Source organism: Rhinopithecus roxellana, chromosome 4, assembly GCF_007565055.1.
Source record: "Rhinopithecus roxellana isolate Shanxi Qingling chromosome 4, ASM756505v1, whole genome shotgun sequence".
In the NCBI taxonomy this organism is placed as follows: domain Eukaryota; kingdom Metazoa; phylum Chordata; class Mammalia; order Primates; family Cercopithecidae; genus Rhinopithecus; species Rhinopithecus roxellana.
Genome location: NC_044552.1, coordinates 36,810,303 through 36,833,822, shown reverse-complemented (window position 1 = coordinate 36,833,822; position 23,520 = coordinate 36,810,303). Strand labels below are relative to the sequence as shown.

General features: G+C 50.1%; 1 protein-coding gene across 2 annotated transcripts; it reads right to left on the bottom strand.

Moving 5' to 3' along the window:
* Positions 1 to 1,892: 1,892 nt before the first annotated feature.
* PTCRA (pre T cell antigen receptor alpha) lies at positions 1,893 to 15,653 on the bottom strand. 2 transcript variants are annotated; one of them, XM_030929092.1, is made up of 4 exons: positions 15,566 to 15,653; positions 4,360 to 4,680; positions 3,438 to 3,482; positions 1,893 to 2,445 (listed from the first exon to the last, which is right to left on the bottom strand). In XM_030929092.1, the coding sequence occupies exons 2-4, from the start codon at positions 4,610 to 4,612 to the stop codon at positions 2,024 to 2,026; spliced, it is 720 nt and encodes a 239-aa protein (XP_030784952.1). In that variant the 5' UTR covers positions 4,613 to 4,680; positions 15,566 to 15,653; the 3' UTR covers positions 1,893 to 2,023. The 2 variants fall into 2 exon arrangements, with proteins under 2 accessions (XP_030784952.1, XP_010367981.1); XM_010369679.2 differs by lacking the exon at positions 15,566 to 15,653 and adding an exon at positions 12,483 to 12,663.
* Between the last annotated feature and the right edge of the window lie 7,867 nt (positions 15,654 to 23,520).

The window sequence follows — 23,520 nt, the reverse complement described above, 5'->3', positions numbered from 1 at the left end:
AGAGGAGCACTCTTGGTTTTGAGGTCTTCTTCAGGCTGCCCCTGAACTCAGTGTCCTTGTAGAGACCAAAGTTGCTTCTCTGGGAAGTTGTCGGCAAATTGGCCATAAAACCCTGTTCCCTGATAGCTTCTTGTTTCCTTCCTAGAGGTTGGATATTTATGCTAGTTTATGAAGACTTCAGAGCACTGAGGCCCAGGCCTTGTCACTTTCTGACCTCTTTTTCTTGTCCAAAACAACTGTGTTGGTAACAAGGCACTTTGGATAGGCGGAGGCTGTGGCATGTGGCATTCCGCAGTGTACAAGATCAGGACACCATCCTGAGGTCCTCCATGTTTTCTAGGCTTGATAAGACTTGGGTAGGCTCAAGCTGGGCACAGTGGCTCACACTCGTAATCCCAGCACTTCAGGAGGCTGAGGCAGGCAGATCACTTGAGGTCAGAAGTTCAAGACCAGCCTGGCCAACATGATGAAACGCTGTCTCTGCCAAAAAATACAAAAATGAGCCAGGCATGGCAGCACGTGCCTGTAGTCCCAGCTACTCGAGAGGCTGAGGTGGGAGAATTGCTGGAATCCGGGAGGCAGAGATTGCAGTGAGTCGAGATTGCACCACTGCACTCCAGCCTGAGGAACAGAGTTAGACCCTGTCTCAAAAAATAAACTACAATACAATACAATACAATACAACACAACACAACACAACACAAACTTGGATAGGCTCAGAGCTTGGCCATGGCCCTTGATTCACCTCAGCTCAGAAGTCCTCCTGGGAAATAAGATTAAGCCAGCCTGACAGTGGAGATTGAGAGGCTTGGGCTCAGCATCTGGCCGGATAGCTGGGAAGGGATAGTGGCCAGAGAAAGTCTGAGGTTATAGCTGGGCCCCTCCTTGGCCCCTGCCCACCCCCTCTCTCAGTCTGTGTGTCAGGGAAGGAATATGCCTTGTGGGGATGGTGGACAGATTCATCCCTAGAAGCTGTGGGACCCTCCCACCCCCAGCCACCACCACCCAAGAATCCCCAAAGCAAGTGGGAGAATCTCCTTTCAGGCTGGCGAGAGATGAGCAGTGGAGGAGGCAGTGAGAGTTTTTATGGAACAGTAGCTGAGAGAGTACAGAGGCTCAGGGAACCTGAGGGTGTCCTTGAAACCATGTGTTGGGGTGCTGGGGCATAGTTCCCCACCCCCTCCCTGGGGGAAGGAAGACTAAGGTTGATCCAGCAGACTATCCTATGCGGCCCAAGGGACAGGTGGATTCACATGAGAGCACCCAGAGTCTCTTGGAGTGATTACTAGCGGACAACCCTTGGGAAAGGCTGCATTTCCTGCCAGCACTGGGCAAGCAGGGGACACACACGTTATGCTTTACTGTGGAAGCCTCATACTCGATCAATGTAAGAATCTTCTTTAGGAAACAACCAAACCAAAAAAGCCAAGCCTCTTTCGTACCTGGCTTAGGGTTGATGCTCAAAGAATATTTGTCAAATGAATAATGACTCTTAATTGATTAATAAACTGCAAGTTTGGAATTAATACCTCATACTCTTGGCATTGAAAACGATCCTGTTCCCCGGAAACCCTGGCCCTGTTCACCTCTGTCGAGTCTGTACAAGAGTTCACATCGACCCAGCATCCACCTTCCTGGTTTCCTGGGCTCTCTGCCCTGATCTCACACAGAGGTTGGGCCAGGGTGAGGAGAAGAGGGGGCCTCCCAGCTTGCTGTGGGGCGAGGAGACAGCCATGGGACAGCTGCCTTCCCAACCACCAGCCCCACTCTGTAGTTCCCAAGTTCTCTCTCAGGAAGCCCTCTTCCTCAAGGGAACCTTCCTGGATTTCTCCTACTTCTAACTCTGCCAAATTCCCTCCTCCCAGGATAGACATGAATTCAAACATTTCTCATTTGCTATGTCATTTAAGTTCTTTTTTAATGTTCTCAGTCATCTGCTCCCTAAATACCCCCTAAATGGTAACTGGGTGGATCACCATTCTGGGGGGTGGAGAGGTGGCCTGGGGGAGGTAGAGCCCTGCCCTCAGGCAGCTCCAGCCTGCAGAGGAGGAGGCAGGTCACATGCAAAAAATACTCCAAGACTCGAGGAAGGAATCCTGAGGTCAGATCTTGAGCACCAGGCCTGTGCTGGGCAGGTGGGGTATCTGCTGAGGTAAGACCCCTCCTCCCAGACTGGGCTCCCAGGCTTCCGACCCAGAGGGGTGTCACTCCAGCCATGGTCCCAAGGCTGGGGCCTGGGTGAGCTGGTGGCCTCTCGTCCCCCAGTCTCCGTGGCCAGGTACAGTCGGTGGGAGCCGAGGGCTCGCAGGCGGGTGGCGGCTACGGGGGAAGGCGGTGGGCCCGCGGGGTGGCGCAGGCGGCTGCAGGTCAGGAGCAGGTCAAACAGCAGCAGCTTGAAGAGCAGCAGCCGCAGCACCCCCAGCCACAGCACCCCGCCCGGCATCCCTGCGAGGAGGAACCACTCAGGAGCCCGCAGGAGCCCGCAGCCCCCCACCCCAGGAGAGAACGTCCATGGAGGAGAGGGCCTTGTCCTCTGCCCTTGCCATTGCCCATCCCCTTGACCCCCTCCTCCAGGGAAAGTCCATCCCGGTGTCTAGCCTCCGTTCTTACTGGTAATAATAAATACCTTCCTGGCCTTCATTTTATTTTATTCCCTAACAATCATGGGGGTAAGGGTGGGGGCCAGGCAGGACTTAGCATCTGATGCAGAGAGTAGCTCAAAATCCTTTTTTTTTTTTTTGAGATGGAGTCTTACTCTGTCACCCAGGCTGGAGTGCAGTGGCCCGATCTCAGCTCACTGCAACCTCCACCTCTTGGGTTCAAGTGATTCTCCTACCTCACCCTCCCGAGTAGCTGGGACTATAGGCGTGTGCTACCACGCTTGGCTAATTTTTGTATTTTTAGTAGAGACAGGGTTTCACCATGTTGGCCAGGCTGGTCTCAAACTCCTGACCTTGTGATCCACCCACCTCGGCCTCCCAAAGTGCTGGGATTACAGATGTGAGCCACCGTGCCCAGCTTCCAAATTCTCTATTTGGTCAGGAAGCAGAGTTGGACCACAGCCCAACTTCATGACTGTCCATCCAGTGCTCTTTCCATCACCCCAGACAGCCTCCCATTTACACGGCCTGTAATGCTGAGACCCCCTGCCTGGGCTGCCCAAGGAGGACTCCAAAGACCCCTCTATTAGCTGTCACCTGTGCTTCTCAACTAATGTCCAAGAATTAGGCTAAGGTCAAAGGATTCACCCCCGTCTTATCCTAGGTAGACTGAGGCCCATGCTAGCCAGTGCCCCAACCTAGCATGACAGCCTCTACATGGGACACCTACTGACCTCCTGTGTAAGACCCATTAGGCCAGAGCTGAATGCCCCACCCCCCAGGCCCAAGGTCCTGGTCCCAGCCTCTTATTCCCCACCCCTTGCCCAGAGTACTCACCCCTGAGAGGCTCCCAGGGGCAGGTCCTGGCTGTAGAAGCCTCTCCTGTTGTCCAAGGAGAAGGGAGTGAGTCTTTGGGGATGGGCCATGCACTTTGGAGGCCATCCCTAGTGCTATGCCCAGGCCCTGGCACAGCGTGGGTGTCAAGGCATTGGGGTAAATGGACAAGTGAGCCAGCACCAGAAACCCTGAGCCCATTTGCTGCAAGTCCTCTGAGGGCCCAAACCTCCCTCACTTTGCACTGTTCCCTGTTCTGTGCCCTGGGGAGGCTGGGGTGCCCGGCACTCTCAGATAAGGAACTGACCGTCTTCACGGCATTCTTTGGAAGTCAGGGCACTTAGTTAACAAACATTCCCATTTGGAAGATGACAAAACTGAGATAATCCCCAGAGAGGAAGTAAGTCATCTGGTCAGTGATAATAATTGCTGTTTCAAAATACAATGGAGGGGGAAACAAAAATCACTGGCTTTAGACATGTTACTTAGCCTCCCCATGCCTGTAAAATTGAGGGAATTATATGATCTGTCTCATAAATGTGAAGTGTATAGAACACTGCCTAGAACAGAGTCAACGCTCAATAACTGGTAGTGATTTGTTAATTAGTTTGGTCCTTACAGGGTGTCATGTACACAGGGTGATATGTCTATGTGTGTATAATGAATCCTAGGTGGAAGGAGGCATTTTTATCTTTGGAAGCCGTGCTGCAGAGCCTGGATTTCAAACAGATATTGCAGTTGCAAATCCCAGAATTCATGGCCCTGAGGCCACTCTCCCCTGAGCCCAAGTGTCACCTCACCTGGAGGCTCTGCACTTGGACACCCTTCATGCCTTTGCAGCCTGGAGCCTGCCCTCCCTCCAACCATACCCTGGTGTGTGGAAGGGGACAGGGAGCATCCGCAAGGGCCCAGGCTCCATCCCCACCTGACAGCTGCAGGGGTTGTGTACTCCTGCTGTGGCCCTCAGCCCCAGGCCCAGTGTGGCAGACCAAAGGCTCCCAGGATGCCAGCTCCTCAGAGGGCAGGGAGAGATGGGCCAAGCTGGTCCAGGTGCCATCCGTTGCTGGCGAAGGGCCATAGGTGAAGGCATCCAGTGCACTACCGTTGCCGGCTGAGAACCAGATGGGGCTGTCAAGGCCGGGGGGTGCAACATCAAGGACCAGGCAGACCACCACCATCTGCTGTTTTCCATCCGCCAGTAGCCTGATTGGTGGGGCCAGAGAAGGAAAGGGTGTGCCACCCACACCTGCAAGAGAGCATGCACCTGTGGGTGCTAGACCAGCTTGTGGCTTCCCAGGCCAGCATTGTGTTGTAGGCTAGGGTTCTACATTTCTGTCTTTCCATCTATCCATCCATCCACCATCCATCTACCTGTCCTTCTAGCCACTCATCCATTCCTCCCTCCTTGCATTTTCCCATCAAACCACCCTTCCTTCCCTCCATCTGCCCATCCTTTCATTCACTCACCTATTTATCCATCCTTTCTTCTATCAGCCATCTATCCTCCATGTATTCCTTCTTTTTCTTTTTTTTTTTTTTTTGAGACAGAGTTTCGCTCTGTTGCCCAGGCTAGAGTGCAGTGGCATGATCTCGGCTCACTGCAAGCTCTGCATCCCAGGTTTACACTATTCTCCTGCCTCAGTCTCCCAAGTAGCTGGGACTATAGGCACCCGCCACTGCGCCCGCCTGGCTAATTTTTTTTTTTTTTTTTTTTTTAGTAGAGACGGGGTTTCACTGTGTTAACCAGGATGATCTCGATCTCCTGACCTTGTGATCTACCTGCCTCAGCCTCCCAAAGTGCTGGGATTACAAGAGTGAGCCACTGCGCCCAGCCACCTCCATCTATTCTTTCTACCTTTCATCTATGTATCTGTCTATCCATTCACCCACCTCTCCTTCCATCCACTTGTCTATGATATCCGAGCCCCTTTCTGTGCCAGGAACTAGAGATACAACATTGGATAAGTCATCGTTCCTGCTCTCAAGGAACTCAGTTCCATGGGAGACAGTAAATGTGCAAACAAATACTTGTAATACCCTGCTGTGGCAGCCTCTGGTGAGGAAGGGAAGGAAACAGGACCTGCAATGAGATTAGAAGGGGCCTCAAATATATCTGTAACTTTTTGTTTCTTTTTTTAAAAGTCTGATTTAAACATGGAAAAATGTTAAACATTTGTTAATCTAGGTGGAGTGTGCATGGGTGTTTTTTCTTTTATTCTCAGCCTTTTTCTGTAGCCTGTAGTTTTTTTGTTTGTTTCTTTGTTTTTTGAGACAGAGTCTCGCTCTGCCTCCCAGGCTGGAGTGCAGTGGCACAATCTCGGCTCACTGCAACCTCCACCTCCTGGGTTCAAGCTTTCTTCTGCCTCAGCCTCCCAAGGTCCCACGCCACCACCCCGGCTAGTTTTTATTTTTATGTTTTTAGTAGAGACTGGGTTTCTCCATGTTGGTCAGGCTGGTCTCGGACTCCTGACCTCAGGTTATCCGCCCGCCTCGACCTCCCAAAGTGCTAGGATTACAGGCATGAGGCACCACACCCAGCCTTTTTAAAAATAATAATAATAATAAAAAAAGCTTTGTTGGCCGGGTGCGGTGGCTCAAGCCTGTAATCCTAGCATTTTGGGAGGCTGAGGCAGGCAGATCACAAGGTCAGGAGATCGAGACAATACTGGCCAACATGGTGAAACTCCATCTCTACTAAAAATACAAAATTAGCTGGGCATGGTGGCACATGCCTGTAATCTCAGCTACTCGGGAGGCTGAGGCAGGAGAATCGCTTGAACCAGGGAAGTGGAAGTTGTAGTGAGCCTAGATCGCGCCACTGCACTCCAGCCTGGCGACAGAGCAAGACTCTGTCTCAAAAAAAAAAAAAAAAAGCTTTGTTGGCTGGGCGCGGTGGCTCACACCTGTAATCCTAGCACTTTGGGAGGCTGAGGCAGGCCGATCACCTAAGGTTAGGAGTTCAAGACCAGTCTGGCCAACATGGTGGAACCCCATCTCTACCAAAAATACAAAAATTAGTCGGTTGTGGTGGTGTGCACCCGTAGTCCCAGCTACTTGGGAGGCTGAGGCAGGAGAGTTGCTTAAAGCCAGGAGGCGGAGGTTGCAGTGAGCTGAGATCATCCCACTGCACTCCAGCCTGGGCAACAGCACAAGATTTAGTCTCAAAAAAAAAAAAAAAAAAAAAAAAGGCTGGGTGTGGTGGCTTACACTTGTAATCCCAGCACTTTGCAGGGCTGAGGTGGGTGGATTACCTGAGGTCAGGAGTTTGAGAACACCCTGGCCAACATGGTGAAACCCCATCTCTACTAAAAATACAAAAACATTAGCTGCGCATGGTGGCATATGCCTGTAGTCCCAGCTACTCTGGAGACTGAGTCACAAAAATTGCTTGAACCCGGGCAAAAGTTGCAGTGAGCTGAGATCATGTCACTGCACTCCAGCCTGGGTGACAGAGTGAAAAAAAAAAAAAAAAGCTTTGTTTGGATATAGTCCACATACCAGACAATTGACCCATTTGAAGTATAGGTGTATTATTTCACAGTCTTAAGAACTAAGTCATATGGGTGCTACAAACATTTTTCCTATATTTTCCAAAATAATCCCCATTTCCTACAATCTTTTATTATCATTATTATTATTATTTTGAGACAGGGTTTAGCTCTGTCATCCAGGCTGGACTGCAGTGGTGTGGTAATAGTTCACTGGAGTCTCGGCCTCCTGGCCTCCCAAGTAGCTGGGACTACAGGCACGTGCCACAACACCCGGCTAATTTTTACCTTACTTGTAGAGACGTGGGTCTCCCTTTGTTGCCCGGGCTGGTCTCAAACTCCTAGGCTCAAGCTGTCCTCCCGCCTCGGCCTCCCAAAGTGCTGGGATTACAGACATGAGTCACTAGGCCCAGGCTGCAATCTTATTCTTTTCAGCAAAGATGGCTCACTTAGTATGTAACAGAATTTTATTTATTATTATTATTATTTTTTGAGATGGAGTCTCACTCTCTTACCCAGGCTGGAGTGCAGTATCACAATCTCAGCTCACTGCAATCTCCATTTCTGGGGTTCAAGAAATTCTCCTGCTTCAGCCTCCCAAGTAACTTGGATTATGGGTGTGCACCACCAGGTCTGGCTGACTTCTTTTGTAGTTTTTGTAGAGACAAGGTTTCACCATGTTGACCAGGCTGGTCTCTAACTACTGACCTCAAATGATCCTCCCACCTCAGCCTCCCAAAGTGCTGGGATTATAGACATGAGCCACCGCGCCTGGCCCACAATGTTATTTTTGAACATTGCAATTTTTTTTTCTTTTTTTTTGAGACAGAGTGTCTCCCTGTCACCTAGGCCGGAGTGTAATGGCATGATCATGGCTCACTGAGGCTTCGACCTCATGGATTGAGGTGATCCTCCTACCGCAGCCTTCCCAGTAGCAGGGACTACAGGCAGGTGCCACCATACCTGGCTAATTTATTTTTTATTTTTTGTAGAAATAGGGTTTCACTATGTTGTCTTAGCTGGTCTTGAACTTCAGGGCACAAGAGATCCTCATGCCTGGGCCTCCCAAAGTGCTGGGATTATAGGCATGAGCCACTTTGCCCAGCCTGGAGTTTTTTGTGAATTAGGTATAGCCAGACTTAAGAAATGTCCCAGAGTGTAGGGAAGGAGGCCAGAGAATCTTGTGAGGATGTAGGGGTAAAGGGTCCTCAGAAAAGATTTCTCGGCCGGGCGCGGTGGCTCAAGCCTGTAATCCCAGCACTTTGGGAGGCCGAGACGGGCGGATCACAAGGTCAGGAGATCGAGACCATCCTGGCTAACACGGTGAAACCCCGTCTCTACTAAAAATACAAAAACTAGCCGGGCGAGGTGGCGGGCGCCTGTAGTCCCAGCTACTCGGGAGGCTGAGGAAGGAGAATGGCGGGAACCCGGGAGGCGGAGCTTGCAGTGAGCTGAGATCTGGCCACTGCACTCCAGTCCGGGTGACAGAGCGAGACTCCGCCTCAAAAAAAAAAAAAAAAAAAAAAAAAAAAAGATTTCTTAGAAGCCAAATAATTAGCCTAGACTAGTCGTGGTGGCTCACACCTTTATTCCCAGCACTTTGGGAAGCTGAGGTGGGCGGATCACAAAGTCAGGAGATCGAGACCATCCTGGCTAACATGGTGAAACCCTGTCTCTACTAAAATACAAAAAATTAGCCAGGTGTGGTGGCACGCGCCTGTAATCCCAGCTACTCAGGAGGCTGAGGCAGGAGAATTGCTTGAACCTGGGAGGCAGAGGTTGCAGGAGGCTGAGGCAGGAGAATTGCTTGAACCTGGGAGGCAGAGGTTGCAGTGAGCCGAGATCACGCCACTGCACTCCAGCCTGGCGACAGAGCAAGACTCTGTCTCAAAAAATTAAAAAAAAAAAAAAAAAAAAAAAAAAGGCCGGGCGCGGTGGTTCAAGCCTGTAATCCCAGCACTTTGGGAGGCCGAGACGGGCGGATCACTAGGTCAGGAGATCGAGACCATCCTGGCTAACACGGTGAAACCCCGTCTCTACTAAAAAATACAAAAAACTAGCCGGGCGAGGTGGCGGGCGCCTATAGTCCAGCTACTTGGGAGGCTGAGGCAGGAGAATGGCGTAAACCCGGGAGGTGGAGCTTGCAGTGAGCTGAGATCTGGCCACAGTACTCCAGCCTGGGCGACAGAGCGAGACTCCGTCTCAAAAAAAAAAAAAAAAAAAAAAATAGGCCTGCGGTTCATGAGGTCAGGAGATCGAGACCATCCTGGCTAACACAGTGAAACCCCGTCTCTACTAAAAATACAAAAAATTAGCCAGGCGTGGTGGTGGGCGCCTGTAGTCCCAGCTACTTGGGAGGCTGAGGCAGGAGAACAGCGTGAACCCAGGAGGCAGAGCTTGCAGTGAGCCGAGATCGCACCACTGCACTCCAGCCTGGCCAACTGAGTGAGACTCCATCTCAAAAACAAAACAAAACAAAACAAAACAAAAAATTATCCTACTAACACATAAATGGTAAGTTGTCCAGTCAGGATTTGAACTCAGATCTCTGTGACTCCAAATCCCATGAACCATCTCACCTTGAAGGGTGACTAAGATTTTGCCATGTGACATAGTGGACCATCTAGGACATAGCTTCAGACAGAGCTAAGTGTGACTCCTGACTCATTCACTTAATTTTCTGAGTCTTTTATTATTATTATTATTATTATATTATTAGTATTATTTTTTGAGATGGAGTCTCACTCTGTCGCCTAGGCTGGAGTGCAGTGGCATGATCTCGGCTCACTGCAACCTCCCCTTCTGGGTTCAACCGATTCTCCTGTCTCAGTCTTCTGAGTAGCTGGGACTACAGGCATGTGCCACCATGCCCAGCTAATTTTTTGTATTTTTTTTTTTGAGACAGAATTTCACTCTTGTTGCCCAGACTGGAATGCAATGGCGTGGCAAACGTGGCTCACTGCAACCTCTGGCTCCCGGATACAAGTGATTCTCCTGCCTCAGCCTCCTGAGTAGCTGGGATTACAGGTGCCCCTCACTGTGCCCGGCTAATTATTTGTATTTTTAGTAGAGATGGAGTTTCACCATGTTGGCCAGGCTGGTCTTTAACTCCTGACCTTAGGCGATCCAACCGCCTCAGCCTCCTAAAGTGCTGGGATTACAGGCATGAGTCATTGAGCCCAGCCAATTTTTTGTACTTTTAGTAGAGAGGGTTTTCACCGTGTTAGCCAGGATGGTCTCGATCTCCTAACCTCATGATCCACCCACCTCAGCCTCCCAAAATGCTGGGATTACAGGCATGAGCCACCACGCCTGGCCTTTTTTTGTGTTTATTTTTTATTTTTATTTTTTTAGATGGAGCCCCACTCTGTCGCCCAGGCTGGAGTGCAGTGGCGGGATCTCGGCTCACTGCAACCTCCACCCACTGGGGTTCAAGTGATTCTCCTGGGTAGCTAGGATTACAGGTGCCTACCACCACACCTGGCTAATTTTTGTATTTTTAGTAGAGACGGGGTTTCACCATCTTGGCCAGGCTGGTCTTGAACTCCTGACCTTGTGATCCACCTGCCTCAGTCTCCCAAAGTGCTAGGATTGCAGGCGTGAGCCACCGTGCCCAGTCTTTTCCTTCCTTTCTCTCTTTCTCTCTTTCCTCTCTCTCTCTCTCTCTCTCTCTTTCTCTTTCTTTCTTTTTTTGAGTCTGATTCTATTTCTATCACCTAGCCTGAAGTGCAGTGGCGGGATCTTGGCTCAGTGCAACCTCCTCCTCCTGGGTTCAAGCATTTCTCCTGCCTCAGACTCCTGAGTAGCTGGATTACAGGCATCTGCCACCATGCCCAGCTAATTTTTGTATTTTTCGTAGAGATGGGGTTTCACCATGTTAGCCAGGCTTGTCTCAAACTCCTGACCTCAAGTGATCTGCCTGCCTTGGCCTCCCAAATTGCTGGGATTACAGGCGTAAGCCACTGTGCCCAGCCAATTTTCTGAGTCTTTTTGTTTGTTTTGTTTTGTTTTCATTATTTATTTATTTATTTAGGTTGAAGGAAGAAGATTTCTTCTGAGTCCCAGTGGTCTCATCAATATTATGGGGTTAGGTTGGGCTTAGTGGCTCATGCCTGTAATCCCAGCACTTTGGGAGGCTGAGTCAGGTGAATCACTTGAAGTCTGGAGTTCGGGACCAGCCTGGCCAACATGGTGAACCCGTCTCCACTAAAAATACAAAAACTAGCTGGGCATAGTGGCGGGTGGCTGTAATCCCAGCTACTTGGGAAGTTGAGGCAGGAGAACTGCTTGAACCTGGAAGGCAGAGGATGCAGTGAATTGAGATCGTGCCACTGCACTCCAGTCTGGGCAACAGAGTGAATTCTGTCTTTAAAAAAAAAAAAAGCAAGTAATAATAAGAATAATATAATGGGCTGGGCACGGTGGCTCATGCCTATAATCCCAGAACTTTGGGGGGCCAAGGTGGGCAGATCATGAGGTCAGGAGTTCAAGACCAGCCTGGCCAACATAGTGAAACCCCATCTCTACTAAAAATACAAAAAATTAGCCGGGTGTGGTGGTGGGCGCCTGTAATCCCAGCTACTCGGGAGGCTGAGGCAGGAGAATCGTTTGAACCCAGGAGGCAGAGGTTGCCGTGAGCCAAGATCGCACCATTGCACTCCAGCCTGGGCAACAGTGTGAGACTCTGTCTCAAAAAAAACAAAAACAAAAACAAAAAAAAACCTCCAGAGCCTTTTCAGTTACATAGATAGAGACATTCCCCAAGTCGAGTTCGGCTTCCATTTCTTCCATGAAGCCTCCCAGGATTGTTCCTGCTTACCCTGGTTACTTCCTTCCCGAGCTCAGGCCTCCTGCCATGGGCGCCCTGTGTTCCACATAGGTGTGGTTTATCTCCCTAATGAAGGAGTGCCTGTGAGATACTTGGGGCCAGCTTTAGATCAAGGAGACCCCCCCGACTCAAAAATCATGGACCTTCCCTCACCACACACATGCACACATGCACATGCTTCTAGATGAAGCTGGAATTTTCCCCTCAAGACATGAGTCCTTTGGCTCCAGCCTTGATCATGGGAGGGTGGGGGTAAATACCCTGGGAAGAGGCCTTGGGACCTACCCTGAGCCCATTGATAAGGGCAAGCTGGGAGTGAACCTGAGACACCCTGAGTCCTATTGAACTAGGGCAGGCACCCTGAGGGCAAGAAGGACAGGACAGGACCTCACACTGTTCCCCGTATCCCATCATTGCATATCACATCACACACCCTGGTTACCCTAACCCCACCGTCTATGGATGCCCATCCAGTTTGTTCTCATTTCTCTATACCTCTAAGAGGTGCAGCCTCCCTACCAACACTGTGGGCTCCAGGGCAGGAAGATGTGGGAGCCCCAGAGCAAGGTGGCTGGGAGGAAGAGTACAGTGGGTGAGACCCTCCCCAGAAGTCCCTAAATGGCTCTTGTCCTGCCTCCCTGCAGCCCATCAATACCCAGGGAGGTCCAGAGTGAGGGAATGAGCTTGGGCAGACTGAGGAGGAACAGAGAGGAATGCAAAGATGGGGCTCACCTGTGGGTAGGGTTGGACACCCAAGGGCCAGGAGAAATAGCAGCCATGTCCTAGCCATGGCCCACTCGGAAGGAGGCAGGACCCAGCTGCAGACCTGAGTTGTGGCTGGGGGAGGAGGCACCCAAAAGACTGCCTTCTAGGCCACAGGCCCAGCTGCACCTCAGCTGCTCCACCATGAGCCGTTTCCCCTGGTGACAGGCCCCTCCTCCTGCCCTGGTCCCCCAAACCCAGTCCTGTCTCATGGGCCAGGGAGCACAGGGTGCTTCTCCCACACCAGGAGATGGACACCTGCACTTCTTCTGAAGAGAGAGCACTTCAGTCTGCAAAGCCCTGCTTCAGGGCAGCTACCATCCATAGGACACAGAGTACCAGGTGGCTTGACAGGGGCTTGACATACAGCCCTTCACTTGATCCACTCAACCACTGTGAGATACATTTCACAGGTGAGGCAACTGAGAGTGAGGCACCCGCCCAGGGCCACACAGCTGACAGGTACCAGAGCCAGGGCTTGAACTGTTTTTAGATGGTTGGCTTTATTATAGGCAAAAAGATGCCCAGGGCTGGGTGCAGTGGCTCACGCCTGTAATCCCAGCACTTTGGGAGGCCGAGGCGGGTGGATCATGAGGTCAGGAGATCGAGACCATCCTGACTAACATGTTGGAACCCCGTCTCTACTAAAAATACAAAAAAAATTAGCCGGGCGTGGTGGCGGGCGCCTGTAGTCCCAGCTGCTCGGGAGGCTGAGGCAGGAGAATGGCGTGAACCCGGGAGGCAGAGCTTGCAGTGAGCCGAGATCACGCCACTGCACTCCAGCCTGGGTGACAGAGCGAGACTCCATCTCAAAAAAAAAATAAAAATAAAAAAGATGCCCAGTAAACTTTTTGCCATGTTGTTACAACCATCCTTTTTATTTATTTATTTATTTATTTTTAGAGATGGGGTTCTTTCTTTGTTGCCCAGGCTAGAATGCAGCGGTACAATCATAGCTCACTGTAGTCTTGAACTCCTGGGCTCAAGTGATCCTCCTTCGTTAGCCTCCTGAGTAGCTAAAACCACAGGCATGCGCTACCACACCCAGCCAATCTATTTTTATTTTTATTTTTTGTAGAGATGGAGTCTTGCTTTGTTGCCTATGTTCATTTCGTACTTCTGGGCTCAAGCGATTCTCCTGCTCTGGCCTCCCAAAGTGCTGGGATTACGGGTGTGAGCCACATGCCTGGCATTGATTATACCATTTTAACTTTTTTTTTTTTTTTTTAAGAGACAGGCTCTTGCTCTGTCACCCAGGCTGGAGTGCAGTGAGGCAGTCATAGCTCACTTACAGTGTTGAACTCTTGGGCTCAAGCAATCCTCCCACCTCAGCCTTTTGGATGTTTTTGGAGACAGTCTGGCTTTATCACCCAGGCCGGAGTACAGTGGCATGATCTCACCTCAATGCAATCTCCGCCTCCCAGTCCCAAGTAATCCTCTGGCCTCACTCTCCCAAGTAGCTGGGACCACTGGCACGTGCCACCACACCCAGCTAAATTTTTGCATTTTTTGTAGAGACTGGGTTTTGCCATATTGCCAGGCTGGTCTCGAACTCTGGAGCTCAAGTGATCCACCCTTCAAAGTTCTGGCATTACAGGCATCAGCCACTGTGCCCAGTCTCCTTTTTTGTTTTTTCTCAGACATTCTGTTACAGTAGCCATTCCTCTATTGTTAGACATTGGGGTTTCCAGTTTGGGGCAATGGCCATCTTTGTTCATAAAAGTTTTTCCAAATTTACTTTTTTTTTTTTTTTGAGATGGAGTCTCGCTCTGTCACCAGGCTGGAGTGCAGTGGTGCAGTCTCGGCTCACTGCAACCTCTGCCTCCCGGGTTCAAGCGATTTTCCTGCCTCAGCCTCCCGAGTAGCTGGGACTACAGTCATGCACTACCACCCCCAGCTAATTTTTGTATTTTTAGTAGAGATGGGCCAGGATGGTCTCGATCTCTTGACCTCTGGATCTGCTTGCCTTGGCCTCCTAAAGTACTGAGATTACAGGGGTGAATCACCGCGCCCGGCTACAGGGTCTTGCTCTGTCACCCAGACTGGAGTGCCGTGGTACAATCACGGCTCACTGCAACCTCCACCTCCCTGGCTCAAGTGATCCTCCTGCCTCACCCCCAAATTAACCTCTCCAGTAGCTAAGACCACAGGTGTACACCACCTCCTGGCTAATTTTTGTATTTTTAGTAGAGACAGGGTTTCACCATGTTGGCCAGGCTGGTCTTGAACTCTGAACTCAAGTGATCCACCCACCTTGGCCTCCCAAAGTGCTGGGATTACAGGTGTGAGCCACCGTGCCTGGCCACCAACATTCTACTTTCTATAAATGAATTCGACTACCTCATTCAAGTAGAATCATACAGTATTTGTTTTTTGTGACTGGTTCATTTCACTTAGCACATGTCCTCAAGTTTCATCCATGTTGAAGCACATGTCAGAATTTTCTTCCTTTTTAAAGCTGAATAATATCTCATTGTATGTATATAGCACATTCTGCTTATCCATTAATCTGTGGATGGACATTGGGCTGCTTCCACATTTTAGCTATCACGAACATGACTTAATGATAAATAAAGGAGTATTGACCTCAAAGGAAGAGGTTGAAGCACAAAGTATAATTTAAAGAGTTTACTTGATGACGCCAGTAATCCCAGCATTTTGGGAGGCCAGGACTTCATAATGATATCCATTATGAACATGGATATCTCTTTGAGACTTTCTTTTCTTTTTTCTTTTTTTTGAGACGGAGTTTTGCTCTTGTTGCCCAGGCTAAACTGCAACGGCGCAATCTTGGCTCACCACAACCTGGGCCTCCCGCGTTCAAGAGATTCTCCTGCCTCAGCCTCCCAAGTAGCTGGGATTACAGTCACCGCTACCACGCCCAGCTAATTTTGTACTTTTAGTAGAGATGGGGTTTCTCCATGTTGGTCAGGCTGGTCTCAAACTCCCGACCTCAGGTGATCCGCCCGCCTCGGCCTCCCAAAGTGCTGGGATTATAGGCGTGAGGCACCGCTCCTGGCCTCGAAATTTCTTTAGTCTGGTGCCAGCCTCACCTGATTTCCGTCTGGATAGCTATTTTAATAATCCTGTGGATGGCGCTCTCCTGACGGTCCTGAGGGAACACTCTGCAGTCAGGGTTGCGTTCCCGGCCCTTGCTTTCCCAGGGCTGCCTGGAGGCCGCAGGCCCCGCGCGTTCCCAGGCATAGCCCGCGCCCAGGTGCGCGCCGTCGCAGTGGGTTCCCCCCGGGAGGGGGAGGGAGCGGGGCAGGTGTCCCTAACGACTCTCCCACCCTCCAGCCCGGGGAGGAGCTGGCCCGGGCTCCGTTACCACATTACAGATGGGAAAAGAGCTCTCCTCCCCGTTTCAGATTTCAGGATCTTCCCGAGAACCGGAAGGAGGAAGACCCCCTCCTCCCCGCCCCCGCGCCAGCCGCCTCCATCTGCGGTAGCTGAACCTTCCCCCATCCGCACCAGCTCCCGCGGGACTCAGGGCGTCCCTGGCCACTGCAGCCTGGAAGCATTCCTTGCCTGCTCCTCACATTGGTCTCCTCTTTCTGGGATCCCCGAGTCTCCCTCGGACCCCATAGTCTTGCTGGCCCTGAAGACGCCTTGCCCTGGGCGGACTGCCTTTTAACTGGACTTGGGTGAACCTACCATTTGCTGGCCAGGACTTGTTCCCAGATGTCTAATTTAATCCTCACAACCACCCCAACCAGGTGTTATCGCCTAAGGAAACGGGCCCAGAAAAACTAAGTTGCAACGCCGAAGATACCCTAGCAGGCCAGTGGTGGAGCCGGCTGGAGCCGGCAGTTTAGCAGAGGGATGTGTTTACAGGACTGTCTCTTCCCAAGGCTGCCGGGACAGAGAAATGAAATAGGGGCTCCCACCTGCGTGCCTGGCGCATAGCAGGTGCTCACTGTAAATGATACCTCCCCTCCATTTTTTCTTACGTACGGGTGGAAAACAGAGGGCCCATGGAAAGCTGAGATGAGCCACATAGGATGTGAAAAATAAAATTAAGAAAAAGTAGGCCGGGCGCAGTGGCTCACGCCTGTAATCCCAGTACTTTGGGAGGGCGAGGCGGGCGGATCACCTGAGGTTAGGAATTCGAGACCAGCCTGGCCAACATGGAGAAACCCCGTCTCTACTAAAAATACAGAATTAGCCGAGTGCAGTGGCACGCGCCGGTAGTCCCAGCTACTCGGGAGGCTGAGGCAGGAGAATCGCTTGAACCCCGGAGGTGGAGGTTGCAGTGAGCCGAGATCACCCATTGCACTCCAGCCTGGGCAACAAGAGCGAAACTCTGCCTCCAAAAAAAAAAGGTCTCCTTCAGGAATACTGACAGAGGCACACCTATTTCATTTATCAAATGAAAACCTACAGTGTTATTTATAACAAAAAAATAAAAATCACCTAAATGTTCAATGATAAGGAAATAGCTAAATAAAATATGGTGGATTTGCATGATGAAATAGTATACAAGCCTAAAATGTTCATTCATTATTTCATTCAGAACCATTTACTGGTCTCTGACTTTTTTTTTTTTTTTTTTTTTGAGACGGAGTCTCGGTCTGTTACCCAGGCTGGAGTGCAGTGGCACAATCTCAGCTCACTGCAACCTCCACCTCCCTGGTTCAAGCGATTCTCCTGCCTCAGCCTCCCGAGTAGCTGGGATTACAGTTGCCTACGACCACACCCAGCTAGTTTTTGTATTTTTAGTAGAGATAGGGTTTCACCATGTTGGTCAGGCTGGTCTTGAACTCCTGACCACGTGATCTGCCCATCTCAACCTCCCTAAATGCTGGGATTACAGGTGTGAGGCACCGCGCCGGCCTATCTCTGCTTTATGCCAGGAATTGGGGCTTGGGATAATCGGACAAAAAGAGATGCTCTTACCATTCAAGAGGGAAGAGACGGGGAGGGGACCTGGAGTGTTAACAAATACTGTGACTAAGCACCACACACACACACACACACACACACACCCCCACACACCCACACAACCAAGCATAAGTGCAGAGGTAGAGGGAGGTCCTTGGGGAGGGGCTGTTTCTTGTAGAGTGGGTGGGAATCAGAACAAGTGCTTTAGAAGTTTATACTTGGGGGCCGGGCGTGGTGGCTAACATCTGTAATCCTAGCACTTTGGGAGGCGGGCGGATCACGAGGTCAGCAGATCGAAACCATCCTGGCTAAAACGGTAAAACCCCATTTCTACTAAAAATAGTGGGTGTGGTGGCTAGTGGGTGTGGTGGCACATGCCTACCCAGCTACTCAGGAGCCTGAGGCAGGAGAATCTCTTGAACCCAGGAGGCAGAGGTTGCAGTGAGCCGAGATCACGCCACTGCACTCCAGCCTAGACGACAGAGTGAGACTCTGACCCCCACCAAAAAAAAAGTTTACGCTTGAGGCTTGACGCAGTGGCTAACGCCTGTAATCCCAGCACTTTGAGAGGTTAAGGTGGGAGGTTAAGGATTGGTTGAACTCAGGAGTTCAAGACCAGCTTGGGCAACATAGCAAGACCTCTCCACCATTCTATCCAGCCAGCTGCTTCTGGTCCACGGGGTACATGGTAAAGCCAGTAAATTCCTTGAGTGTGAGCTCATTTGTACATTTCCTTGGCTGTAACACGTATTGCCCTGGTTGGAAGCTATATTATGTTGAATGCCATGCTGATGGATATGGCATTCAGTAAGTCCATGAGTGGTGGTGCTGATGGAAGCACTGTAGGTAGAGAAAGCACATATATGAAATACGTACCTATCCTCATGAAGATAAAATACAGCCCCTTCATGATGGGAGAACCCAGTCAAACCAATCTACAATGAAGTGAGAATGGTGCCCAATCAGGGCTCAGCAGTGGGCTGTGAAGAGGGTCGACACTCAGCACTGGCCATAGCCAGATCAGCCTCAGAGAGAAGACTCTGTTACTGAGCCCAGGCATAGCTTCCATCCCTGCCACCATGGCCACTTTATATCTTTGCACAAGCCCGGGCCGGAGGCGGGGGAGGGGGCGCAGCTGGGAAAGCAGCCGACCATTGTCCACTGGACTGTCATCTTGTCCACCTGGTGATCATTTCGTCCCTTTGCCTTATTGCGGGCTATTGTATCCACCTTGCCTTTGTTAAGTACGGAACTCCATTTGGCCTTTGTACCACCAAGATGCTATTATTCTCACCGAGATCGGGGAATCCAGTTCCACTGATCCATCCAGCACACCCCGCTAGCTCTCTAGTCAAGAGAGGACAGTCATCAGAGCAAGTCAAGGATGCTGGTGGCCCTCACCAATGCATTTCTTAATGCTTTCATAAAGGGAATGTTTTCCATACCCCCCTAAAATATGTGGCTAGCAGTGGCTAAGAAGGTTGCTCATCATAGATCCAGTCCAGCATTCCCATCTCCCGGGGACTTCTGATTCCTTCTTCTACAGTATGCCAGGGAAGTTCTGGCATTTCATACTTATTAGCTGTAGGCTACTACTTAATCCAGACCTTAATTAGCCAATCTAGCCGACTATTAATTCTCCTGCCAGGTGCTCAGGCCAACACAGTAAATCCCAAATCCTGGATAAGCATCCACGGCAACGAGTTTGGCCAAACCAAGGCTTCCATCCCCCTACTTTGGTCTAGCTCCCTCAGCACGCACTCTCACACATGCTCCTGCAGCTTCTGCCAAAACAAACTGGCTAGGCCTGTAACCTTGTGCTTCTCCATGGGCTGTGCTGGGACCTAACTCATGAAGGGCCTGGGGCCAAAGAGGGATGGGGGCAGGGAGGGTTCTGAGGCTGATGTTTTGGGAAGAGGGAGCAGTATTAGAGGGCCTTATCTCCACAGACATGAGAATTTCAAGGGAATTTGGGGGTTCAAAGTTCTCAGTCTTGTTCATGTCTGCCTAAATGTCTCCATCTCATCTCAGGCTCCCAGCCCCTTCCCAGCAATGCCCTTATCTTAGCATAAGAGACCTGGAGGGCTGAGCATTTACTTAGCACTGAATCTTGGTAACCTTTACAATGACATCCTGGTCCTGTCCTTAGTCACATGTGCCTGTGCCTGGAGGATATGAGGGACTCCTTCAAGTTGCCATCAAGGGATTCTAGGTTTTTGTTTGTTTGTTTTTTGAGAGGGAGTCTCGCTCTGTCACCCAGGCTGGAGTGCAGTGGCGCCATCTCAGCTCACCTCAACCTCCGCCTCCTGGGTTCAAGTGATTCTCCTGCCTTAGCCTCCTGAGTAGCTAGGAATAGAGGTGCCTGCCACCATGCCCGGCTAATTTTGTATTTTTAGTAGAGACAGAGTTTCACCATGTTGGCCAGGTTGGTCTCGAACTCCTGACCTCAGATGATCCACCTGCCTCAGCCTCCCAAAGTGCTGGGATTACAGGCATGAGCCACCACGCCACCTAATTTCTGTATTTTTAGTAGAGATGGGGTTTTACCATGTTGGCCAGTCTGGTCTCAAACTCCTGACTTCATGTTATCCACCTGCCTCGGCCTCCCAGAGTGCTAGGATTACAGGCATGAGCCACCACACCTGGCTGTGTCTGTCTGTCTGTCTGTCTATCTACCATCTCTCTCTCTCTCTCTCTCTCTCTCTCTCTCTCTCTCTATCATCTATCTAACTATATCTGTTGAGACAGGGTCTCACTCCCATTGCCCAGGCTGGAGTGCAGTGGCACGATCTCGGCACACTGAAGCCTTGACCTTCCAGGCTAAATTGATCCTCCCACTTCAACCTCTCAAGTAGCTGAGACTACAGGTGTGTATCACCGTGTCCAGCTAATTTTTTGTATTTTTAGTAAAGATGGGGTTTTGCTATGTTGCCCAGGCTGGTCTCAAACTCCTGGTCTCAAGTGATCTGCCTGCCTTGATCTTCCAAAGTTCTGGGATTACAGTCATGAGCCACTGCACCCAACCGAGATATATATATTATATATCTATATTTATATATATTTATGTATAAATATAGATATATAATATATATATATATATTATATATAAATATAAATATATATATAAAATATCTAAATAACGGATGAAAGATGTCAGATGAATGATAAATGAGCTTAGGCATGTTTGGAACCTATCTCTAGACTTAGAGGTTGATACCTGGCCTTGCTACCCCCTGCTGAAACAACCTCTTGGCCTCCGGTGTCCTGGTTGACTCAAAGAGAGGCTCTAGACTTACCTGAATGGGAAATACCATTGCCTCTGTCTGTTTATTCAATTTTCCTTATTTTCTCTCCCTGCCTTCTGCATGCACATCTATGGCAGTGCACGAGCTTAGATGGCTGCCCACAGGGCAGAAGCCTCTGGGCCCCATCAAGGGGAGGCAGCCTGGTTTAGTGGAAGAGCACTGGGTTAGGGTCAGGAGGCCTAGTTTCCAAACCCAGCTGTTACTTCCTTTCATGGACTTGGTTAACTATCTAAGGGGGTTTGGACTCAGGGTTGTTTGAGGTCCTTCTTGTCAATCCCTAATTCCTAACTTGTCCTGATCATTTTATGGGGTTGTGCTGTGGACAAAATGAAAGAATGTGAGAGAAGAATAAGAATGACACTGAGATGATCCCCCACTTCCCAACCACATGCACATCATCCTCCCTAATTCTGAGGACGTTTGACTTTTACTGTGGCTGGGAGAACACCCAAGGCTGTTTTGATATCATAGACATGCTTTCATCTTGCACTTGGCTGGCAGGAACAGAGGCAATGGTATAGCAGGAAATCAGAGTCCCCCCAGCAAGGATCCTGGGAGTGGAACCAGGACGAAGGACATCTGGGAAAGAAAGTGAACCTGGTGAGTTAGGAAGAAATCCTTAGGGCAAGAACTGAAGGAGTCTGGCCGGGAACTGACCTAGGCCACAGACAGGATAAGTTCTTCTTTCATATAGTATCCTGTTAAATACCAACTGGTATACTGTGGTTCAATTCTGGCCCTCACCATCCAGAGCTAGTGCAGACCCCGCAAGTTAAAATGCACAATCCCCAAGAAGACTGCCTTTACTTCAGAGGTCAGCTGCAAGGTCAGGGGGATCCTCAGGTCACCCACACTTCTGACTGACTGGCTACAAATTTGGGGGTTTCTCATGATCCCCCTCAGATTCGATAAGTCACTACAACAACCACAGAACTCAGGAAAGTGCTATTCTTATGATTACAGTTTTATTATGGAGGATGCAAATCAGCACAACCAGCCAGAGAGACACACAGGGCAAGTCTGAGAAGGTTCTGAATGCAGAGCTACCATGCTCTCTCCCTGTGGAATCAGGGAGGTTATGTCGTCCTTTGCCCTCTGATACTCTGTATGTTCATCAACCAGGGCACTCCAGAGTTTTGTATCCAGAAGTTTTTTTGTTGTTGCTTGTATTTTTTTTTTTGCTTTTTGAGATGGAGTCGTGCTTTGTTACCTAGGCTGGAGTGGTGCGATTTTGGCTCACTGCAACCTCCACCTCCCGGGTCCAAGCGATTCTCCTGCCTCAGCCTCCCAAGTAGCTGGGATTATAGGTGCGTGCCACCACACCCAGTAATTTTTGTATTTTTAGTAGAGACAGGGTTTCACATTGGCCACGATGGTCCCGATCTCTTGACCTCATGATCCCCCCACTTCAACCTTGCTTCCCAAAGTGCTGGGATGACAGGCGTGAGCCACCATACCCAGCCTGTTTGTTTGTTTTTGAGACAGGGTGTAACTGTGTTGTCCAGGCTGGAGCACAGTGGCATGATACGGCTCACTGTAGCTTTTATCTCTCAGGCTCAAGTGATCCTCCCACCTCAGCCTCCCATGTAGCTGGGACTGCAGGTGCATGTCACCACACCCGGCTAATTTTATTCTTTTTTGTAGAAACGGGATCTCACTCTCTTGTTCAGGTTGGAGACTCAAGCTCCTGGGCTCAAGCAATCCTCCTGCCTTGGCCTCCCAAAGTGCTGGCAGTACAGGCATGAGGTACCACTCCCAGCCTATATCCAGAGTGTTTTTTTTTTTTTAAATCAGAGTTCCATTCCATAGGCACAATTGATTACACCACTGGCTGGAGATTCAGTTCCATTTCCCCTCCCTGAACCTCAAGTGGATTGAATCCCCAATCTCTAATCACAGAGGTGGTTTTTCTGATATGGTCAGCTGGTATCCTGAAACTGCTTAGGGGCCATCATGAGTCACCTAATTAGCATAAACTATCTGGGCCATAAATATCACTCTTAATACTTGAGAAATTCTAAGGATTGAGTCTTCCTCCCGAGCACCAGGGACGGAGTCTTGCTTTTGTCCCCCATGCTGGAATGCAGTGGTGTGATCTCAGCTTACTGCAACCTCTGCCTCCTGGTTTCAAGCGATTCTCCTGTCTCAGCCTCCCAAGTAGCTGAGATTACAGGCGCTTGCCACCATGCCTTGCTAATTTTTTTTTTTTGAGACGGAGTCTCACTCTGTCACCCAGGCTGGAGTCCAGTGGTGTGATCTCCACTCACTGCAAGCTCTGCCTCCTGGGTTCACGCCATTCTCCTGCCTCAGCCTCCCGAGTAGCTGTGACTACAGGTGCCTGCCACCATGCCCGGCTAATTTTTTCTTATTTTCAGTAGAGATGGGGTTTCACCATGTTAGCCAGGATTGTCTCGATCTCCTGACCTCGTGATCCACCCGCTTCAGCCTACCAGTGTGCTGGGATTACAGGCATGAGCCACCGCGCCCAGCCAATTTTTGTATTTTTAGTGGAGATGGAGTTTCTCCATGTTGGTCAGCCTGGTCTCGAACTCCTGATCTCAGGTGAACTGCCCGCCTCAGCCTCCCAAAGTGCTGGGATTACAGGTGTGAGCCACGGCACCCGGCCTAGGCCAAATTTGTAGGGAAAAGAGAGAGAGATCAGACTGTTACTGTGTCTTTGTAGAAAAGGAAGACATAAGAAACTCCATTTTGATCTGTACCCTGAACAATTGTTTTGCCTTGAGATGCTGTTAATCTGTAACTTTAGCCCCAACCTTGTGCTCACAGAAACATGTGTTGTATGGAATCAAGGTTTAAGGGAT

Excerpts from the sequence above, each read along its gene's own strand:
- PTCRA (XM_010369679.2), bottom strand. The coding sequence starts at position 12,540 with ATGGCTAGGACATGGCTGCTATTTCTCCTGGCCCTTGGGTGTCCAACC. Across the intron at positions 4,681-12,482 it reads GTGTCCAACCCTACCCACAG|GTGTGGGTGGCACACCCTTT; the intron begins GTGAGCCCCATC and ends GCTCTCTTGCAG. Across the intron at positions 3,483-4,359 it reads ACAACCCCTGCAGCTGTCAG|GAGAGGCTTCTACAGCCAGG; the intron begins GTGGGGATGGAG and ends CTTGGACAACAG.